The sequence below is a fragment of the Larimichthys crocea genome, chromosome VII (genome assembly GCF_000972845.2).
Source record: "Larimichthys crocea isolate SSNF chromosome VII, L_crocea_2.0, whole genome shotgun sequence".
In the NCBI taxonomy this organism is placed as follows: Eukaryota; Metazoa; Chordata; class Actinopteri; family Sciaenidae; genus Larimichthys; species Larimichthys crocea.
This window is the reverse complement of record NC_040017.1, coordinates 2578924-2598599: the sequence shown is the minus strand read 5'-3', so window position 1 is coordinate 2598599 and position 19676 is coordinate 2578924. Positions and strand designations below refer to the sequence as shown.

The 19676-nt window shown below is 39.7% G+C and overlaps 1 protein-coding gene across 3 annotated transcripts in view; it reads right to left on the bottom strand.

Moving 5' to 3' along the window:
* Nucleotides 1-19676, bottom strand: part of sez6b (seizure related 6 homolog b) — a 187969-nt gene that overhangs the window by 43552 nt on the left and 124741 nt on the right. For all 3 annotated transcript variants that reach the window (XR_002042048.2, XM_019260688.2, XM_019260687.2), the window contains exons 5-6: nt 6332-6517; nt 4121-4289 (exon numbers count right to left, since the gene is read on the bottom strand). Coding sequence is in view for 2 of the 3 variants with exons in the window: in XM_019260688.2 (XP_019116233.2) it covers nt 4121-4289; nt 6332-6517 (355 nt within the window). In the remaining variant the exon portion in view is untranslated. The remainder of the gene's footprint in view (nt 1-4120; nt 4290-6331; nt 6518-19676) is intronic.

Here is a 19676-nt window from a genome sequence, read left to right as displayed (position 1 = left end):
GCTGTCCCCAGATGACTGCAGTCCTATAGAGTCATTATGTAACTGTCTAGAGCAAGTCAAAAATTGGATGAACCAAAATTTTCTTCAGTTAAATCAAGAAAAAACTGAGGTAATTGTTTTTGGCAATAAAGAGAAGAGGCTTGCTGTCAGTAAACACCTTGAGTTACTGTCTCTAGAAACTAAAGACCAAGTCCGAAACCTTGGCATGTTGATAGACTCAGATCTGACCTTCAACAGTCACATAAAATCAGTCACCAAAACAGCCTTCTACCAACTTAAGAACATATTCAGAGTTAAGGGCTTTATGTCCCAAACAGATCAGGAGAAGCTGATCCATGCTTTCATCTCCAGTAGACTTGACTACTGTAATGGTCTTTTGACTGGACTCCCCCAAAAAAGTATCAAACAGCTGCAGCTCATTCAGAACGCAGCAGCTCGAGTTTACAAATCACTGAATGGTTTAGGCCCACAATACATAAACGACATGTTAGTAGAATATACATACATAATCCTGTGATTCGTTTTATGTTTTCAATTGTTTTCAAATTTTCTGTTTTAATGATTTTAAATGACATTCTGATGTTTCATTAATTATTGGTTTTAATTTCTGTATATTTTTTAAATTAAAATTTCTTTTCTCTGTTTTATTTATTTATTTATTTATTTATTTATTATTATGTCTATTGCTTGTCTTAATGTCCAGTGTTTTTCCTTGCCTCTGTAAAGCACTATGAATTGCCTTGTGTATGAATTGTGCTATACAAATAAACTTGCTTTGCCTTGCCTTGCCTATTGTGTTACATATACACCAGTGTTGTCATCTGTGTCAGCTTTATAATCTTGTTCTTGCACTGTGTTCCTAAATTGCACCAGCCTGTCCACATCTCCACCAAGGAAAACAATAAGCTGGACCTGACAGCTACAAAGCCCTCCCCTGTCCTCATTTTGGTCCATCAAAGAGCATCTCCCTGCTTCTCCTGCCTACTTACTGCCGGCTGATTAAAAGGGTCAAACCACCAAAAACAAAGTGAGGCCAGCTCCTTTTGCGGGGCAGTTGTGGTTCAGATGGTAGAGCAGGTTGAGTAATAATCTGAGCTTTTTTTTTTAGAATTCTGGCTCCTTGTCTTTGGACAAGATACTGAATCCCATATGGCTCCAGATGGCTGTGTCGTCAGTGTGTGAGTGTGTGTGGATGGGTAGGATTAGTATAGGAAGCACTGTGCTGCTCCTGATGAGTGGTTGGCATCCTCTGCCACCAGTGTATGAATGTGTGTGTAAATAGGTGAATTTAACATTGTTGAGTGTTCAGTAGGCTATGTATGAAAATACAATTTACCATTTAACAGTCCCAACCAGGTAGTTATTTGCAAAAATGACACAGAAAAGCACCCAAACCAGCTCCTTTGATTGGCCAAAAGGGTTCTCCACTCTCTGAGTAGTGCCTGGCCCTTTGTTGCTCCATATTTCATTGAAATATGTAATGCAAATATGTTAATTTTATCATTGGTGAGCAAAAACAAACAGGATTTGAGACTCATAGTGGCAAATTCAATTATAATAATTCACTTTTCTTTGTGTAATTATCTGTGAGAAAATATTCTACAGGTGAGCAACTTTCATGGCATAATTTTACATACTGATTTGCAGATGCATGTGTATGTGTGTGTTTTTTCACAGCATGTTCACTGCAGCAACAAGCAAAAATGTGAGTGTATGAGTTTGAGTTTTTTCTCTGTGACTTCAGGTTTACTCATACACATGTAAATATTTAACTACAAATAACTATAAATTCCATTGTTACAGGTCTTCAGTTGTTTTTCATACATACCCACCCAACCACAGCCTGTTTACCCTGCTGCAGTCTGATGAGCAATACAGAAGTATCCACTGCTGTACCACCAGTCCTTGTAGCAACCAATAATGTAATCCCTGCCGATAACGTAATCATTTTGGCCATTCTGAATGTAATAAAGCCAATAATGTAATAACTTAGTAATACCTAGACTGATTAGACAACACTGTGCAAACACATGTAGGTCACATGACCACTGTTCTCTTCCTGAATTCCAACACATTCCACAAAGTGATCTAAATAGCATATACATTTCATAGTAACGAATCAAATAATAATCCTCCATACATGAAATTATGAATTTACATATCTAAGCAAATAAACAATATTCTAAATAAAGAATTTGTACAACAAATAATTCTCAAATTGGCTCTTACAACCATAATTATTGAGAGTGCTGCATAGTATGTCCCCTTGATGAATGAATGTGACGACATCCACTATATCTATTTTTGTTGAACAAACTGCACAAAAACTGCAAAATAATCTTTTGTTTCTAAGAAATGCAGCCCTATTTATGTATTTTACATTATCGAATAATAATTTCTTTAATGCTACGCCAATAACATAATAACCAGCCAATAACGTAATAACTTCTTACTTTATTGGCAAAATGTTATTATGTTATTGGCTCAAAAACGTTCTTACATTATTGGCTTCATTACATTTAAAATGGCCCAAATTATTACGTTATTGGCAGGTATTACATTATTGGACTTTATTACATCATCGGTTGCTACAGTCCTCAACTCATCCAACATAGCATAAAGGGACTACAACTTACATCTTGTTGTGTAAGGCTGCATACAGAATATAGAATGACAAATACATTTTTAATTAGCTGTAGTTTGAAAAAAAATGAAAAAAAGCCTCATGAAGGGTAATCTTGTGCGTCTTCTGTACTAGTGGAGCCAGTAACCCATCAAAGACGTGGAGTGGAGTTTGATGTTTTTGGTGATGTTCAAAACTGGAAACTGGAAAACTTCACTAAAGTGGTAAATGACAGAATGGCAGACAAGCAGGTGGCTTTTCTTTGAAAAGATCTCAGCTCATTACACAACAACCTTTTACTCTTGTGCCAATTCTCTGTCTTCTCCACGTCATCACTTCCTTTTGAACTGTCCAGATGTCTGTTCAAATGTGTGAGGTCTATATTTGTAGCACGACTGTAAGAGCAGCCCAGAGCAGCTATTGGCTGGTAGACAAAATTGATTATTCAGCTAATTTCCCCCCTGTGGCTCTTCCTTTCCGTCCTCTGTAATGAGAGCCCCATGCTGCTAAAATGGCACTCTACTGTCACTGCTATGAGCTGCACTGACAGCTAGTTGTTACCCCGCGGAGTCCTCAGAAATAACGCTCTTACAAAGCAGAAGGTACAAAGCACGAGAGGCTCAATGACTGAACATAACTGCAGGACTGTGCAGGAGTAAAGAGGAAGGTAATGCATGACAGTTAACAGAGCATGAACCATGAGACAGAAGTTACACTGACCTGTAGCTCATCAGTGATGACATAATTAGATTCAAGCCTCAAAGGAAGACACAGATTCTTGTCAAGATGCAACATTTTGACCATCATCTAACATAACCTCTCCACTCAAACCATTTACTGCAGGTCATTTGACAGAGTTCTCATCTTTTTCATGCTTGTTGTAACAAATACACCTTATTAGGTTGTTTTGGGCAGTGGTGTGGCTGTAAAGTCAGGGCCGGAAAGGTGAAACACCAGCACTAGTCTGTCCCTCATTGCTGACGTGTGCCCCTTGGATACATGTAACTGCCCCAATGGAGCCAACAGGGCAACTAAATTACTGTGTGGGTGTGAGTCCTGAAGCCAAGACTCCCAGTAAAAAAAATGTAAAAGATTTCCTGTATATATTTAATTTGAATAATTCTCACACTGTGCCATTATTTTCTTCCTACATTGCTACATTCTTCCTGTGCGAATACCTCCTGCTGTAATCTTTGTGTTTAATTTATCCATCTGTGCAATTATCCAATTTATATATATATATATATATATATATGAAAAGTGCCTATAGTGTATATAACTCATGTTGTACTTGTATTATTTGTTTTTATTTTTATCTTTGTGTGTTTCCTATTTATTTATATTATATTTAAATTAAATTGTAAAGCCCTGTGACTTTAAATGAGGATTTATATTTCAGAAACACACTGCCAGTAGTGTAGTGTAATACATTACTTTTATGTTTAGGATGTCCAACCATCCTCCTCCTCATACCTAACCAGACTGCCGTCTGCTTACCGATCATCATCCTCAGCCAGTGCCACCTTCTCAAAGTGGATGTGCAGTCTCTGGCCCTCAGGGGCCTCGAGCAGCCAGTGGCAGGTCAGGTTGTTGCTGTAGTTGCTGGGAAATCCAGGAGAGACGATCCGGCCGACTGTCACATTACTAATCAAACCGCCACAGGCAGCTGAGAGAGAGAAGACCAAATGAAATTCTGCACTTGATTTTTCATGTTCACATCCAATGCACTGAAAGTCAACAAAATTCACATCCCCTTAATGTACCAACCAAACATTAACTTTATGTCTTCACATTTGACTGCAGGTCAGAAAGCCTGCCTCTAAAACATAATTAAATATGCAACACAGTTAGAAATAAAGGTGTTCCTCAAATAGAGGCGCTGTTCTCTCTGCAGCTGAGGCATAAAAGGCCTTTAGGGCAGAATTGATCTTTAAAAATCCTACATGTGTGTAGTCATACAAAGTGAAACTTCTTTTAATTTCATAATTTTTATCTCCCCAAGTTCCCAGTGAACTGACCAAGGACGTGACCTCTGTGTCCCCAGTGGCACGGTGTCTGATATTATTGCCTCCAGCCAAATACAGTGGCAGTGAATAGAGTTTAGTTTGTAGTACTTAAAGTGATGATAAATGATGTTGAATACATGTGGGAAATAATGTTCCTGTTCCTCAGAATAACACACAGAGCTCAGTGTAAACAGCTTTCATTTGAACTGCTTTCTAGTAAATAAATAGTCTTTCTGAAAGCTGTTGACAGCGTATGCATGGCTCAATGCCGTAAGAGGTAGGTGAGAAAATACTGCATGTTTTTGTAATTTGGGTGAATCGAACCTTTAAATTGAACAAATAATCACTGTATACTGTAATTTGTAAGAAGTGGATCTTGAAGTTCAGTCATGCATCACCTTTGATTTCTAAATTCAAGAGCATGGAGGGAACCAAGAAATTAGGCGAGAACACAAGAGATACAATCAGATTTATCAACACGTACAGAAAATCCATCTACGCTATAGGGAGGTGTCTGTGTGTGTCTGAGTGTGTCTCTGTGTGTGTGTTGTTTCCCAGTGATCAGGTCAAGGTTATCCATGCAGACAAAGCTTAATTAAAGTAGAGCAGGAAGAGTAAACCCAGCGGCATCATGCCCAGCCTTCAGTATCACACCTCGATACACCTGCTTTATGCTCTGTCACATGAGCACGCCCTTACACATGCATGCACGTGCGCGCGTGTGCACACACACACACACACACAGAATGAAGATGGCACAGATACAGATGCAGAGCCACACAAACTCCTGGTTTGAAATTGCTTTCAGCAGCTGGGAATCAGAGTGGTCAGGAGTAAAATGGTCACTTATTATTCATCAGCCAGCCTCATCGGAGCAAAGAAAGAAAGAAAGAAAACATTCATCATCGTCACACTCCTGTGGGAGTCCAGCTCTGTCTGTCATTGTTGATGGGAATTGTGGGTAAAGCTGGCAGAGAATGATGAAGCAGGGTAAACACTCATATTCAGAAAAAAGAACTTTAATGAAACAAGAGCAGAGCTCAAGGACCACTGACAGAAAGTGAAGAATACTAATGTTTGTGTTGAATTTGTAAGTAAATTAAAATATTATGATGTTCAATACATAAATATAAAAATACAGTAAATGCTTTGCATTTTGTAGATTTACAATTTTTGATGTAATACTCTTTTCTAATTGTGCCAATCTTTTTATCAATACATTTCTGTTTATAAGTAATAACTGTATAATCTCCATCATTATTTTAGGTGCAATCCAGTGTTAAAATAGTTAATAATAATAATAATAATGTTAATATTGTAAAGAATGGTTTATCATTACTGTTATTGTATTCTATAATTATATATACAGTATAATATATCGATTTACCACACAGTTTAAGTAATGAGAAGTAAGATAACAGATATAAGAATAACAACAACAACAATAATAATGATAATAGTAATAATAATAATACTTTGCTGACACTGTAAAAGAAATATTGTTTTTATAAAGACATCTCTGTTTCAAAAGTAAGTAATTTGAATTCATTACATGCCTAAATAATATACTGCAATATGTACTGCAAGGCAAAACTAAAGTAAACAAATCATTTAGGTAAATATTACATAATTCACTCCATATTTATTCATCAGATTCGGATGAGCTTTGATTGTGTTTTTTCTCCACTTCTGGTGACCTTACCTAGGCAGTATGGTTCCTTGCCACTCCAGTAGGGGGTGCTAGCATTGCGGCAGGTCAGCACACTGGGGCCTTCCAGCTGGTAGCCAGTCAGACAGTAGAAGAAAGCCTCCCCCCCGGAGTGGAGACTGCTCACCGATACATCACCATAGAGAGGCCGCTTGGGGAAGACACAGCTCAATACGAAAGCTGCAGAGACACAGAAATGAAAAAGAGAATGAAAGGAAAGGACTCAATAATGTGTCATGTGTCACACAAAAAAGAGTTTCCTGCTAACAGCCACATATATCACCAAAAAGCTCCAGAAACGATCTTGTTTGCTCTGAATGGCCTTGGTCTTTGGATTTATTTGTAGTACGAGTAATTCCACAAAACAGAGCTCTCCAAAAGGGGCAAAAGGGGCTCTCCACAGTGGATGCTATGCCCCTGTGAAATTCAGACACTGAAAATCCGAGAAGAAGAAATTAGATGATTATGTAACAATGAACTAATCTCAAATGAAAGCCCAAGAAATGGACTTTAGATTCCTCACTTCCTGTTTCAAAATTTGAGAAACCTGATTAGTGCATGGGACTTTTTTTCCAACAGAGTCTACTCTACTTTTTTTCCAACAACTGTCTACTGAGAGGAGCACATGGTGAAACTATAAAGAAACAATTAAATTCTCTTAATATGAACCAACTAAAATGGTTAACTAGGCAGAAAATGTTGTACTCGTGTCAAAGGTCCTTTGACTCATATTTGGAAGCTGACTGAGAAAACAGAGCGCTGTGTGCCAGACTGTGGAAACGTACATCACATTCAATTTAAGAGTGAGTTTGCATCAACAGAAAATTAAGATTGATGCAGGAGACAGACACGTGATGTCATATCCTTATAAAACTGTAAAATGAGAAATACAGTCATGTCTCCAATAAACTGCAGTGCACAGATAGTCACTGAATACAAATCGAGTTTTCGGAAGCCACATTTACTCATTCAGCATACATAGCAGGTATTTAGAGTTAGCTCACTAGATAAGAACTATTCCCAAAGAATTGCCACAAGATACTCCATTTTATGAATTATCATAGTGTATTCTTAATTTAAGGCTGTCCAGTGAATGTTTAATGTGGCTGTCTGCATTAAACAGACATAAATAAAAACAACAAATGTCCGGTGGGAAAAACACAGCAACGCTACAGTGACATTTAGCTGTTGGATCAGTGAGGCAGCGTTTACTCCCACACACACACCTGTACAAAGACTTGTCACATTACTGCCAATATGTGGGGAACAGGTCCAGGCCGGCTCTCAGGTGACCAGTTAACTAACTGGCTTTTTTTTCATTGCCACTGATTTCTCTTCCTTCAGCCTCCTGGCATTCGTCCAAACATATTAATAATATATTTCTGCTAAAGACACTGATCCATCTCACTGTAATTGTCCTAGTTTTATTGTTAGCCCTCGGATGGCTTGGCAGTAGCGCTGCTATTGATTCTGTCTGTTGGGGACAGCGCTGTGCCTCAGGCGAGGAAATATGTAGGGAGATTAAATAGGCCAATAAATGACAACCTACAACCTCGACCATTTCCAACACTCTGTTAACGCTGAGGGATGTTTGCCAGCTCTATAGTGCCTCACAGAAATAGAGATAAGACGAGCAGTGTTGGTCTTTATAGTATTTCTCATTAGAGCAACATCCCAGACTAGCGCTGCCATAGCAGCAGCTGCTGGAGCTGTGTCCTATCACTCCCTGAGCTAGTCATTACCATGGTCAGCTGTAGCTATTAATATCCAGGCCAACCAAAAAACTATGAAACTCACAGGCTCACTGGAGACTAGAAAGAGATAAAAGAGGCATCATGGTAGCATTGTGGCAACCTAAGACTGGTGCTAACAGGGAGCTTTACAGAGACAAATTGCCTTGGAGCGGTAAAATGGCTGCTGCATCACTTTGTCGTGTCTTTTTAGGCCAGATGGCCATTTATCATGTTTTGGTTTTAATGAAAGGTTATTGATAAGCACTGCTTTTATTTTTTTTCTCTGTCATAAGAAAGGGTACAAGCTGACCTGCAGTGTAGTGTCCAGCTTAAGACCGCTGGATCAAATGGGCTCTTGGCATCCCACAGTTTATGTTTCCTCACACAGATTCACAATAAAAAATTTAAAAAACATTAAATGAGATCAGATATTGTGGACTGTGTGAGGTCAGGTCTGCTGGAGTATACAGGCTGCGTTCAATAACGTGCAGAGAAATAATTTTACCGCCAAAAGAAGTGTGCACCGGCCAATTCTGTTCTTCCCTCCGTGCAGACAGTATGTTAATAAATCAGAACCAACTGTCATGTGTATATCCATGTGTGGAATTGCTCTTCAATTAGCATACTGTACTCCCCCATTCCACTATACAAATACAATTTGCATCAAAATGCATCATGGAGAAAGCCATGAATCTGTGAAAGTTCATTTTTCTAACACCTTCAACAAATCCTAATGTAATTCAAAATGATTAACACGATGTGAAACGTTAAAATGGACAGTTAAGATAATAAAAAATAGATAATAGATAAGATGAATGGAGATAGATAATACCTTTAAGATAATAAAAGATAATCATTTTAAGATAATAAAAAGGCAAATGATTACAATAAAAATCTGGAATAAAATTGATAGTAAAAATGATGATAATAAATAAAATATAAATATTAAAATGATAGCACAGTGCATAAAGAGTGAATGAGTAGGTGGGTTTTTCATTTACAAAAATATAAATATTTTCAGCTCATGGAGATGTTGTAAAAGTGAAAAACAGTGAAAACCAGAAGTGAAGAAATTCACACTGTTTCCTCAGGAGTGACAATGGTAAAAAATAAAAATAAAAAAAAGAGAGAGAGAGTCTGGGCTGCAGAATTTTACAACAAGGCCAGATATTCCACCTTAACACCTGCTGGAGGCAAATCACAATCTTTCATATCGTGCCTGTCGAGACCATAATGCACGAAAATCAGCTACATACATACAGTCAGTGAGAACAATGAACTTCAAAACTTTCATATATACTCCATTGTGAGTGAGATATTTTAATTGTTACTATGATTAATGAGGATTAAAAACATCGCAGGGGAGAGGGAGGGGCGTCGTTGCTTAGCCTGCTCACATCACAACCCGGCCACAAAGACGCAGAAGAAGACAGATGGATGGATGCATGGATGGATGGATGGATGGATGGATGGATGGATGGATGCAGCGCCGGTCCTGGCCACATTTCCGCCCTGTCCGCCGCCCCCTCTGCCTTGTCAACACCCCGCTCACTCCGCTAACTTAATGAGCGGTACCGAAAATTCGCGGGGTTTTTATCTTTTTCGGGCGGTGGTATGGTATAGGCCGAGGCCAACCATACGCTATTTAGTACAGCTCATCAGCCACAAGTGCGTCTGATTTTGTGGGCAAAAAGTTTTTGTACGAGGTTGTGTTTAAATGGACACTTTTGTTTGTAAAGCTTGTGGAAAATTGCAAAGCGCGCAATAAATGGATTTTCAGTTAAAGTCATCAGAGTTTCGCCATCAGTTTCTCCGGTTCACGTGTCTAACAATCAACAAAATTAGCACCAGTAGCGGCTGAAAATGGGACATAGCCACTACACCCTGACTAACTCTGACCAAGACTGCACAGTGAACATTTTCAGAGCTCATCTATATTTCTCTCTGTTTATTCTGAATATCATTGACTTAAATTGTATTTATACTGCGAATGTTATATAAGTAAATGTGTGTTGTATATTTTCATTTCCACCTCGAACTTTTTCTCGTGCGCCCTCACGTCCGCCCGTGCGCCCTAGATGCGCCGTGCGCCCTAGTCCTAGATTGCCGCCTGGGATCAGTCTGTCCGCCGCCCCCCTCCGCCTTGTCAACCCCCCGCTCCGCTAACTTGATGAGCGGTATAGAACATTGGCGAGGTTTTTTTTTTTTTCGGGCGCTCGTGCGCCCCTCACGGAGACTGCGCCCTGGGCGGTTGGTCACATTGCCCATAGCTAAGACCGGCCCTGGATGGATGGATGGAAAGCCTGATTATATTACATTACATTACATTACATTGCATATAGCAGACTCTTTTATCCAAAGCGACTTACAGAGGAGGACATAAGCTGAGAAAGGTGTAAAGGAGCACAGAGTAGTTGTTAGTTTTGTTAGGCAGGGAAGCATTCTCGAAACAGAAAGGTTTTTACAAGTTTTTTAAAGGTAGAAAGGGATGTTGCTGTTCTAGTAGCCGTTGGTCATTCCACCATTTGGGGACGACCACAGAGAAGAGTTTAGAGTGACCTCGCTTCGCGAGAGGCGAGGGTACAACTAGACGGTTTGTATGAGCGGAGCGTAGCGCCCTGGTCGGGACGTGAGCCTTTAGTAAGACGCTGAGATAGGCAGGGGCAGATCCTGAGATGGTTTTGTAGGCTAGCGTCAGAGCTTTGTGTTTAATTCTGGCAGCTACAGGCAGCCAGTGCAGGTCGCTGAAGAGTGGGGTGACATGTGACCTTTTAGGTTGATTGAAAACCAGTCGCGCTGCGGCATTCTGGACCATTTGCAAAGGTTTGATCACGCAAGCAGGTAGGCCAGCCAAGAGCGAGTTGCAATAATCGAGGCGGGAGCTGACTGTAGCCTGTATCAGGAGCTGAGCGGCAGGTATGTATTCTACAGGTATGTTATTGTTTCCTTGAAAATTCCATGAAAAGACCAAACCAAACTGTGTGTTAGTCTATTTCGAAATACTTTAGGTGAATTAAAACTAGAAACAAACATCTCATTCAACATCACCATACTGACATTCAAATAGACACTGAAACTTATGCTGTATATAATTACTTTAAGAATCATTAATTGAACGCATAAACTGAACTACACACTTCTAGTCTATTTCACATTTAACAGGCACACACAAAAGTGCTGCTAAGATTGTAAAACCACAGCAGCGTTATCAGCACTTGCACTTCACTTGGATTTATTACCGTTTCCTCTGCTGCTGTTGAGCTGCTAAACCAACACATGAGACCCAGACTGGCCATAAGCCAGCGCTCTACGACTGCTGTGAGAAAATGCTGGCCTCCAGTGTATCTAATCAGGCCTTGTGGCCACAGTGTAGATCACAGGGGAAGAGCCATAATTTGAGATGTTTAATGGTCCCCTGTAGCTGGCGGAAGTAAATTGAATTTATTTATTTTACAGTCGTGATATGGCTTTGATGTGGGATGGCTCTGCTCGGATCAAACTTAATCTCTAATCTCGTTTGCTCCCTCAGAGCATTTATTTCTGCTGACCATTGGCCTTGGATTACTGTGAGGAGCTGACACACTCTGCAGAGATTAATGCATCTTGCAGCTCATTTACCGGGCTTCACCCTGGAAGAGCTGGAATCTCTGTGCCACAGAGATAGTGGACAAAAGACACCAGGCTTTTTTCTGAGTGGATCATGCTTCATTTATGGTACATATGCTACAATTGTCTGCAAAAGCAGGTAACATAAGCAAAAGCCAGACTATTTTAAACATCCTCTGCACATTCTTTTACCTAAAGGTAGATACTCAAATTTCCAACAATTTGATTCAGGTTTTGCACAAAATCCAGCTTCAGACACTATTTTGTAAAGCTCAACTCTTGAGCCCGAAGCTAGATATCTCAACACCTACTGACTAGACTATAAAAATTTTCTGCTGATAGCCAAGAAGATGAATCTATGACTTTGGCACCCCCTCATCTCTCTTTTTGCACCACTCATGATCCAAATTTCTCCATTTTACATGAGAAATATCGAGATCCGCTCAGAGGATTGCTGTTAAGTGGACTGAGCACGTACATGCTGCCAAGAAGATGGATGTTTTTCAGGATACTCCATGATCTTTCATCAGAAAAGTGTCCATTAACAGTTAAAGACTCTGCAGTGTATCATTTACATCAATGTTTTAGTGTTTTAGTTTCCCAACTCTGTGCAGACTTTTAAGTTTTCTTGTGGGCAGCAGAAACAAGCTGTGGACACAGTAACACATCATATGTTGTGTATGTTGATATGGCAAACTTTCTGGTGATGCAGAGCAACACTGGCATTCCTTAGGAGACGTTTTTGTGGCTTGTCACTCTCAGTATCAGGCAGGTTATACACAGTAGGTTTAAGCTTGTTCAGTGAAGGAATCATGCTGATGACAGCATCTAGAACGAACCAATGAAGTTGTGGTAAAACCAAAACAAACAATATTGATCTTTGTGCTCTGATTAGCATGAAACAATGGAGGCTAGATGTGGCCAATGAGATACTATATCCTGTGTGACTTTAGACTTCCGTGTGATGTGAAGCAGGACCCTTTCTGTTTGTCATATCAGTGATGTAGACCAACAACTGCATGATTTGATTTGAAATGGCCACAATATCCATGTACAAATGAGGCAAACAGCTAAACTACTACCACTTCATGTTCTCTTAAAGAGTGCTAAACACGAAGAGATTTGGTTTAAAGTAACATTTCATAAGATGGATAACATCAGCATTAGTTAATGGTATTAACAGTGCACTACACATCATGGAAGATCCATAATATTCAGACTGATTATTAGCATGAGGAGCAGGGGGCTGTGGCAGCAGTATAAGCTGCAGCAGTTTTTCTACAACTATCTTGTCTTTCATAATTTCAGATATGTGAACTGATTCACTCGTGGTGTGAATCAGCTGCTATTCAAACAATGGGCTGGATTTGAAGAATAATGCTGACCTCAGCATTCTAAAGCAGAGATGTTTAAAGAGATGGTGAGTTCAAACAATCAGGTCTTTGTCTAGACGTTTATTTAAATAGCTGTGGGGACGTCTGCAAAACCAAGAACAGACAACGCTAGTTTTACTGATACACAGGCTTAAAATGTCACCGACCACTGAGGTATCTTATCATGCAATGAGCATGACAAATCATACAAATCACTTTGTATAAAACATGGTAATAAAAAACAAATAAATAAATAAATAAATATATATATATATAGATATATATATATATATATAATATATCTATATATGTATATATATATATATAATGAAAAAGTGTCTTTTCACAGTATTCCTCCCAAGCTTGCACGTTCCTATCCCTGTTGTGTTGTTGCCATCTTGCCCACACGCGTCTTCCCCCTTCACCAAGTCTGTTGTTCTCAGCCAAGTCCACTCCCTGTGCTCTGGACCGGTCACAGCGTATCTCCAAAGTATCCTCGTCACCAATATAACATTTTGAATCAGCATTTGTTGAAGTACAACACAGGACTGCAGTAGTAGAGTTCTCTGAGGCTTTACTCAAACATTTCAGGCAGTACAGACAAAGCCCACAAAATGCCACCAGGGGGCCTCGCATATACCTTTCCTGACAGGTAACTTCCAGCCAGGTAACACAAGTCTTGATCCCCTAGAGCACCCTCTAGGGTACTACCAAATATTAACAATGTCAGGAAACTACAACATGCATGAGTGCATGTGTGTAAGCTGCCTGTATGCAGGGCAGCACCCCCTGCTGAAAATATATCCCTCCACGCACGATTACTGAAAATTCCCCTTACAGTTACAGTTTACAGGCAGAGCCAGTGATCGTCACCTATTGCTGTGTGCTGGGAAAAACTGCTGGCAACACCTCAAACATGCTAACCCACATAAGACGCATCACCCCGACATATCTGTCACTGGTGCAAGGAAAAAAACATCTTTGGTGCAACAACTTATCCCCGCTGCTTTTAAGCCACCTCTTGACATTAACACTGACAGGGCCAAAAACATCACAGAAGCAGTTGGCGTATACATATCAACATCTATGCGCCGATATGCCATAGTAGAGGAGCCCGGCTTCAAGTATTTATTAAAGGTGCTTGAGCCACGCTACAGTGTCCCATCCCGTGCGCACATCAGCCAGTCTGTGGTCCCTGCCATTTACAAGCGTGCACGAGCAGTGGTGGAGCATGAGCTGTCTACAAAAAATAATAGAATAAAACATAGAACAAATTAATACATTTGTTTTATATTTTATGCTATTTATTTTTTACTTTTTATAACAGGAGATGGTTTTTGATTTTGCAGTCAATTGGTGTCTGTTCCAAATAAATGAAAAAAAAGCTAGTCTTTTATATGTGGTTTTTAAAAAAAATGTTCCCGTTGTACCAAACCTGTACTGAACCGTGACCCCCATACCGAGCTATGTACTGAACCGTGACTTGTGTGTACCGCTACACCTCTAGTTTCTAGTGGTTTTAGCAATGGCTTGAATGTAAAGTAAAGTGTAGTATTCACTCAATCCAACACCTCAGTCTAAATTATTAATTTTACTTTCTAGTCAAATATTTAGAAAAGGGAATTAAAGTACCCTAATAACAGCATCCAAGCCATTAAAACTGGAGCTAATGAGATTTCTTTGAGTGAACTTGAGTATGGCATGTTGCTTTACTGTAAAATGTATACTACTGGAATAACTTACTACTGTGCTCTGACATCTGATATCCAAATAATCATATTAATAATGGCAGAGGAGCAGGGGGAGCAGCCCTTATATCAGAGGTGGTGTTAAACAAAAGATGTTCCCTTAAATCCTGTTTTATCCAGATTCCAGATATTTTCTGCATTGTCCTAATTTCACGGCGATCCACTGGGAGAACAGTGTGAGTCTTGACTGAGAGAATGGCAGAGAAAAACAAAGAAAAAGATGCAGAAGACCTGCAGTAACTGCTGAGGGAAATCCACTGGGGCTGCACCCCCTCTCCCCTCCATCCTCAAGAGGCCATCAACTATGATAAATAACCAGCAGGAAGGAGAGGACGGAGGCACCGAAACACCCACATAGAGATCATTCATAAAGCAGAGGAGTGCAGATGATGCAAAATGAGTGGAACAGCAAAGAACGAGGGAAAAAAAAAACAAATTGCTGGTGGTCTAATCTATGTTGCAGTGAAAACGCAGCTCTCTTCTTTATTCCCCCACTCCCTGAGAGTCAATGAGCCAAAGAGGGGGCTTCAAACATACAGCACAACCCCCACCCACACCCTCCACCCCTGCAATCTATTTTATTTATGCTTTATTGCAGCAGCCTCTCAGCTCTGTGGGGGCCTGTGGCTGCAGGATGTGCACATGTTGTTATAGCAAGATCACCCTGCCGTTTCTCTTTCAATTAGCCTAACATGGTGTGGAGCGCTGGACCTCCCACTCAGAGGTAAATCACCCAGTAGCAGTGAGGGCTCTTGTCCTCTGATGGCCAGCTGCTCTACAGGCCAATGAAAGGACATATGGGGTTGGTAATGACAGGAACCATGAAGAAACTCATGAGGTGAAGCACCAGTAGCTCATACTAACATGTTTGAATGCAGCCCACCATTGTGAATTCTGCAGTCACCCACCCCTCTAATGGACACAAGTTTGTGTCAACATTCGGTGTGTTTCTATTTTGGCCCTGTGAGCATGAGAAAAACACTGCCAGTAGATCGATCAGTCTAACAGAGTAAGATATGAAGAGCGTACAATACATACAAGTGTTCAAATGTGTTGCTATTGGACAGAAATAATGTTTTCAATAAATTATTATTTCCAATGGTTTCTATTTTGATAGAATTTGAAGTGATTATGAAAAGAACAGCAGTGTAAGTCAATGATTCTTACTTATGTTAAATTAAAAGGTCCATTTGAATTATGGTGTCATTTCTTAACGCCATGGTCATGTTAGCAGGAAAAATATCAATATATCGATCACAAGTGTGGTTACTTGTGGTTGTGAAATGGTTGCACCTTGGTTAGGTTCAGAAAACGCTCATAAGTTATGTTACCTAACTAGATAATGAAATAAATGTAATGAATAAAAGTCCCATGTCTTAACTTTAGCCACATAAAATATATATGTAGACGTTCAGTTAGAGCTCAGGATGCTCACAGTGAAGCCGGTTCAATGATAGGAACAATGGTTCAGCCTAAAAGCCTTGTTGTTCGAGGGGTACTTTCAGCTATTTTTCTCTCTCTCTCAGCGGTGTCAAATGTCATAGGAGCAGTTGTGGTTGACTGCTCTGCTGTGATTGGTGGGCTCCACCTGGCCCTGGTTGCTTGGCTACCAAAGCCTGCCCCCCACAAGCCTGATTGTGATTAACTTTATTGAACTCTCTGTATAATAACAATGACTGACAAAAGTCTTTCAAAATAGTCTCTTCAAAATAAAAGTCCATTCAAATGTATGCATTTGCTGAGTAGTGTCGATCATAATGTATGGGGGCGACGGGGCCAGAGTCAGGCACACTCAAAATTTCTTTTGAAATGTTTCAAGCAACTTACATACATTATGTAAATGAACATATCAGCTAACAGGAAGTTGACGTTTACGCAGTTTTCTGGGTAAAAGTCATGTGCTTGTTTGACCCACCTCACCTCCCCTGAGTTTTTTATATGTCATCATTTGACTTCAACAACACATCAAACCATTAGGCTACACGGGCAAGTTCAGCCACGATACTGAAGCATCTAGTACCTATAGCTTCACAATTTGAAGCATAGAGCTGCTGACCAAGTGGCATTATTTGTAGAGCTGGGAGTGAGAATGAGCAGATGACTGAAGTATTTTGTTTGCACTGATGGGATTAATGCAATTTAGATTATATTTAGTTTGCATCAACAGCTAAATAAAACAGATATAGTAAAGAAAAGACAGAAACAAATTGGAGACTTCAAACTAAAATATGATGAAATATTATGAACGAAGTTCCACTTCGACATAAAGGTCTGTATATAATATGGCCTGGTTTCAAAAAGGCCTGGTTCTGCTATTGAGGCATAAAGACTAGCCAGAGAGAATACCTGATGATTTCAATGAGAATGATTCATTATGCCTCTGGTTTCTACATCCACGAAAACATTAAACAACATTAATTTGCATTTAATGTTGTGAGAATGTTCATGCTCCTCAGAGGATAAACGTTTTCTGTAGGATTCAGGGGGTTGTCAGTATGTTGTGTGCTTAGTCCAGGATAGCAACATTAAAGCCTCTGAGTTAGGTCTGGATATTAAGGTGATCATTTGCTTAACAGATGGGTCATTAACAGATTAAATAGATGCTGTCCATATATATACTAGCAGAGGTAAAACTGTGCTTAAGATTACACTCTATGTTTTTATGTCTCTGTAAAATGTTGCATGTAGCAATGGAAGTCAAATGCAAATTTGTACAAATTACTACTGAAACTGATTTATAACTGCTGATTGAGAAGAAAATGTGGGAGAAGGGAGGTAGAGAGAGATTAGACTATTTTGGCCCCTCTTATTATCATCATGTCATTAATAACTATATTACAGTAAGAGCCACTTCAACACAGCTGGAGAAGGAATACCGCAGAAAATGAAAAAAAAAAAAAAAGTAACTTTACAGGGGTTCCCTGTTCAGAACCACCAGAAGACAAAGCACAATCTTTACAATGCAAAGGATCTGGATTATTTTTCACACACATCATGAGCAGGTATTGGACAGTAAGCTTTTTTCTCAGAAAGCAGCTGCCTGCTGCGGCTGGAAATGACACTTTGAGAGCGGTGAGAGTGAACCAGAACAGTAAAGTTGTGGGCCAGACAGTTTAACAATGAGCTGAAGCTCTGTAAAGCTGTGTAAAGCTGAAGGGGAGCTCCAGATTCAGCTCATAACTCTCTGTAGCTTCATGAGTAGCAGAGGCACCTTTCACATTCTCACAGTGGTTCGTTTGTTTAAACAGTCTTATTACAACAGCGTGTATTATAGTATTTTAACTAAAAGTAAAAAAGAAATGAAAAAACTCGAAGACCACACGGTAAAAAGAAACAGTAAGTGGACCTTGAGTTTGTAAAGCCTGCGTTTTATTCCCAAGTCATCAAATACTGATGCTTTGTCCGCCCCTTGGTGTCTCATACAGTGCAGACACACAGGGTACTGTAAAGGATGTACTGGGCTTCACTGTGAACCCACATCAGGTGACATAGTATAAAGAAGTCCATACTTGGATGAGGATGGCTCAAACAATTAATCAATGCCTTGTTCTTTATGTATATATACAGCAATGTCAGTACTTTGCAAACTTTTCTTTATTCCCTTTTCAAGAAATATTCATTGAATCTATACATTTCAATTTAACAATTCTATACATTCATGTTATCTACATGCTTTTCAAACATGCACATTCTCTCATAATACAGAGTGAATGTATAAGTTTCTGTCACAGACATCGCTCCAGTTACCAGTTTTAAATAAGGTTGCACTTTCAGTTTACTCTCCCGCGTCCTGACAGCCCCACGGTCGTTCTATATTTATAGCACCATGAAATTTCCTTTTGCTAACAGAGACAAATGGTCTATTAGCAGTCTTGCATTTTACATGGACTGATGAAAAATAGATACATCTTCCTCTGTGCCTGGACATCAATAAAGACGCTGACAGAGAGGATTCATTCACGCCCCGCTCATCAGGGCTCATTGAGAATAATTGGGCGTGACAGGCTTGTACAGGACAGGACACTGTGGGTGGGAAATATCCTTCAGTAATGAAATTCAATTTCGCACAATGTCATAACCTTTGCTGTGTGGGTTGGGGCTGGGCTTTGGATCGTGGAGTTTGTGTTCAGTTAACTCTGGACTGCAAAAAGCTGCACCGAGTCTGGACCACATGGGTGTCGGGTACAAAATTAGATCAACTATTTGATGTCTTAAATTTAAATGTATTCTCATTTTAAAGAAAGGAGGAAATGCATCATTCTTCTGAGAGATTTGTCCACAGTTTGTTTACATGACAGCTCGTCTGAGTCAGAGTTACAATAAATGAAGGAAAACCACACTGTGACATCTCTAACTGCTTATTCAAGAACAATGCACACTCCTAGTTAGTCCATTATTTCTGTAGAAGTCAACCTTATACCTTAGACTGCTACGAGGAGAAAGGAACTTTCATAAGTGCTAAATTTCAGATTTAAATAATAAGGCAGTGTGGTTGGAAATCACTTTTTATTATTCCTAAATAACAGAGACCTGCTAAAACAGAATGCCTATAAATAACAGGAGCTCCGTGACTGCTGTCACCTCTTGTCTGGCTGTTCCCTACCAAGTAATTAGAAATCAAAAAGTGTTCCATTTCAAAGTGAGACTGGATGACATCGCTTTTTGTGTAATGGCTGCTGGCGTGCAAAATTAGAGTTGTGGTATGTGACTGTTTTTCACAGTGAAATGTGATCATCCGTGTGTCTAGGCTTAAATCAAACTGATTCCCTGAAATGGCCTTTTCATTGATATTAAGGGTCAGTTTTGGAGTGTGTACCATTTGGCTGGTATTAACAACAGGGCAAAGAGCAGCACAGCTGAAGGAGCACAATAACTATCG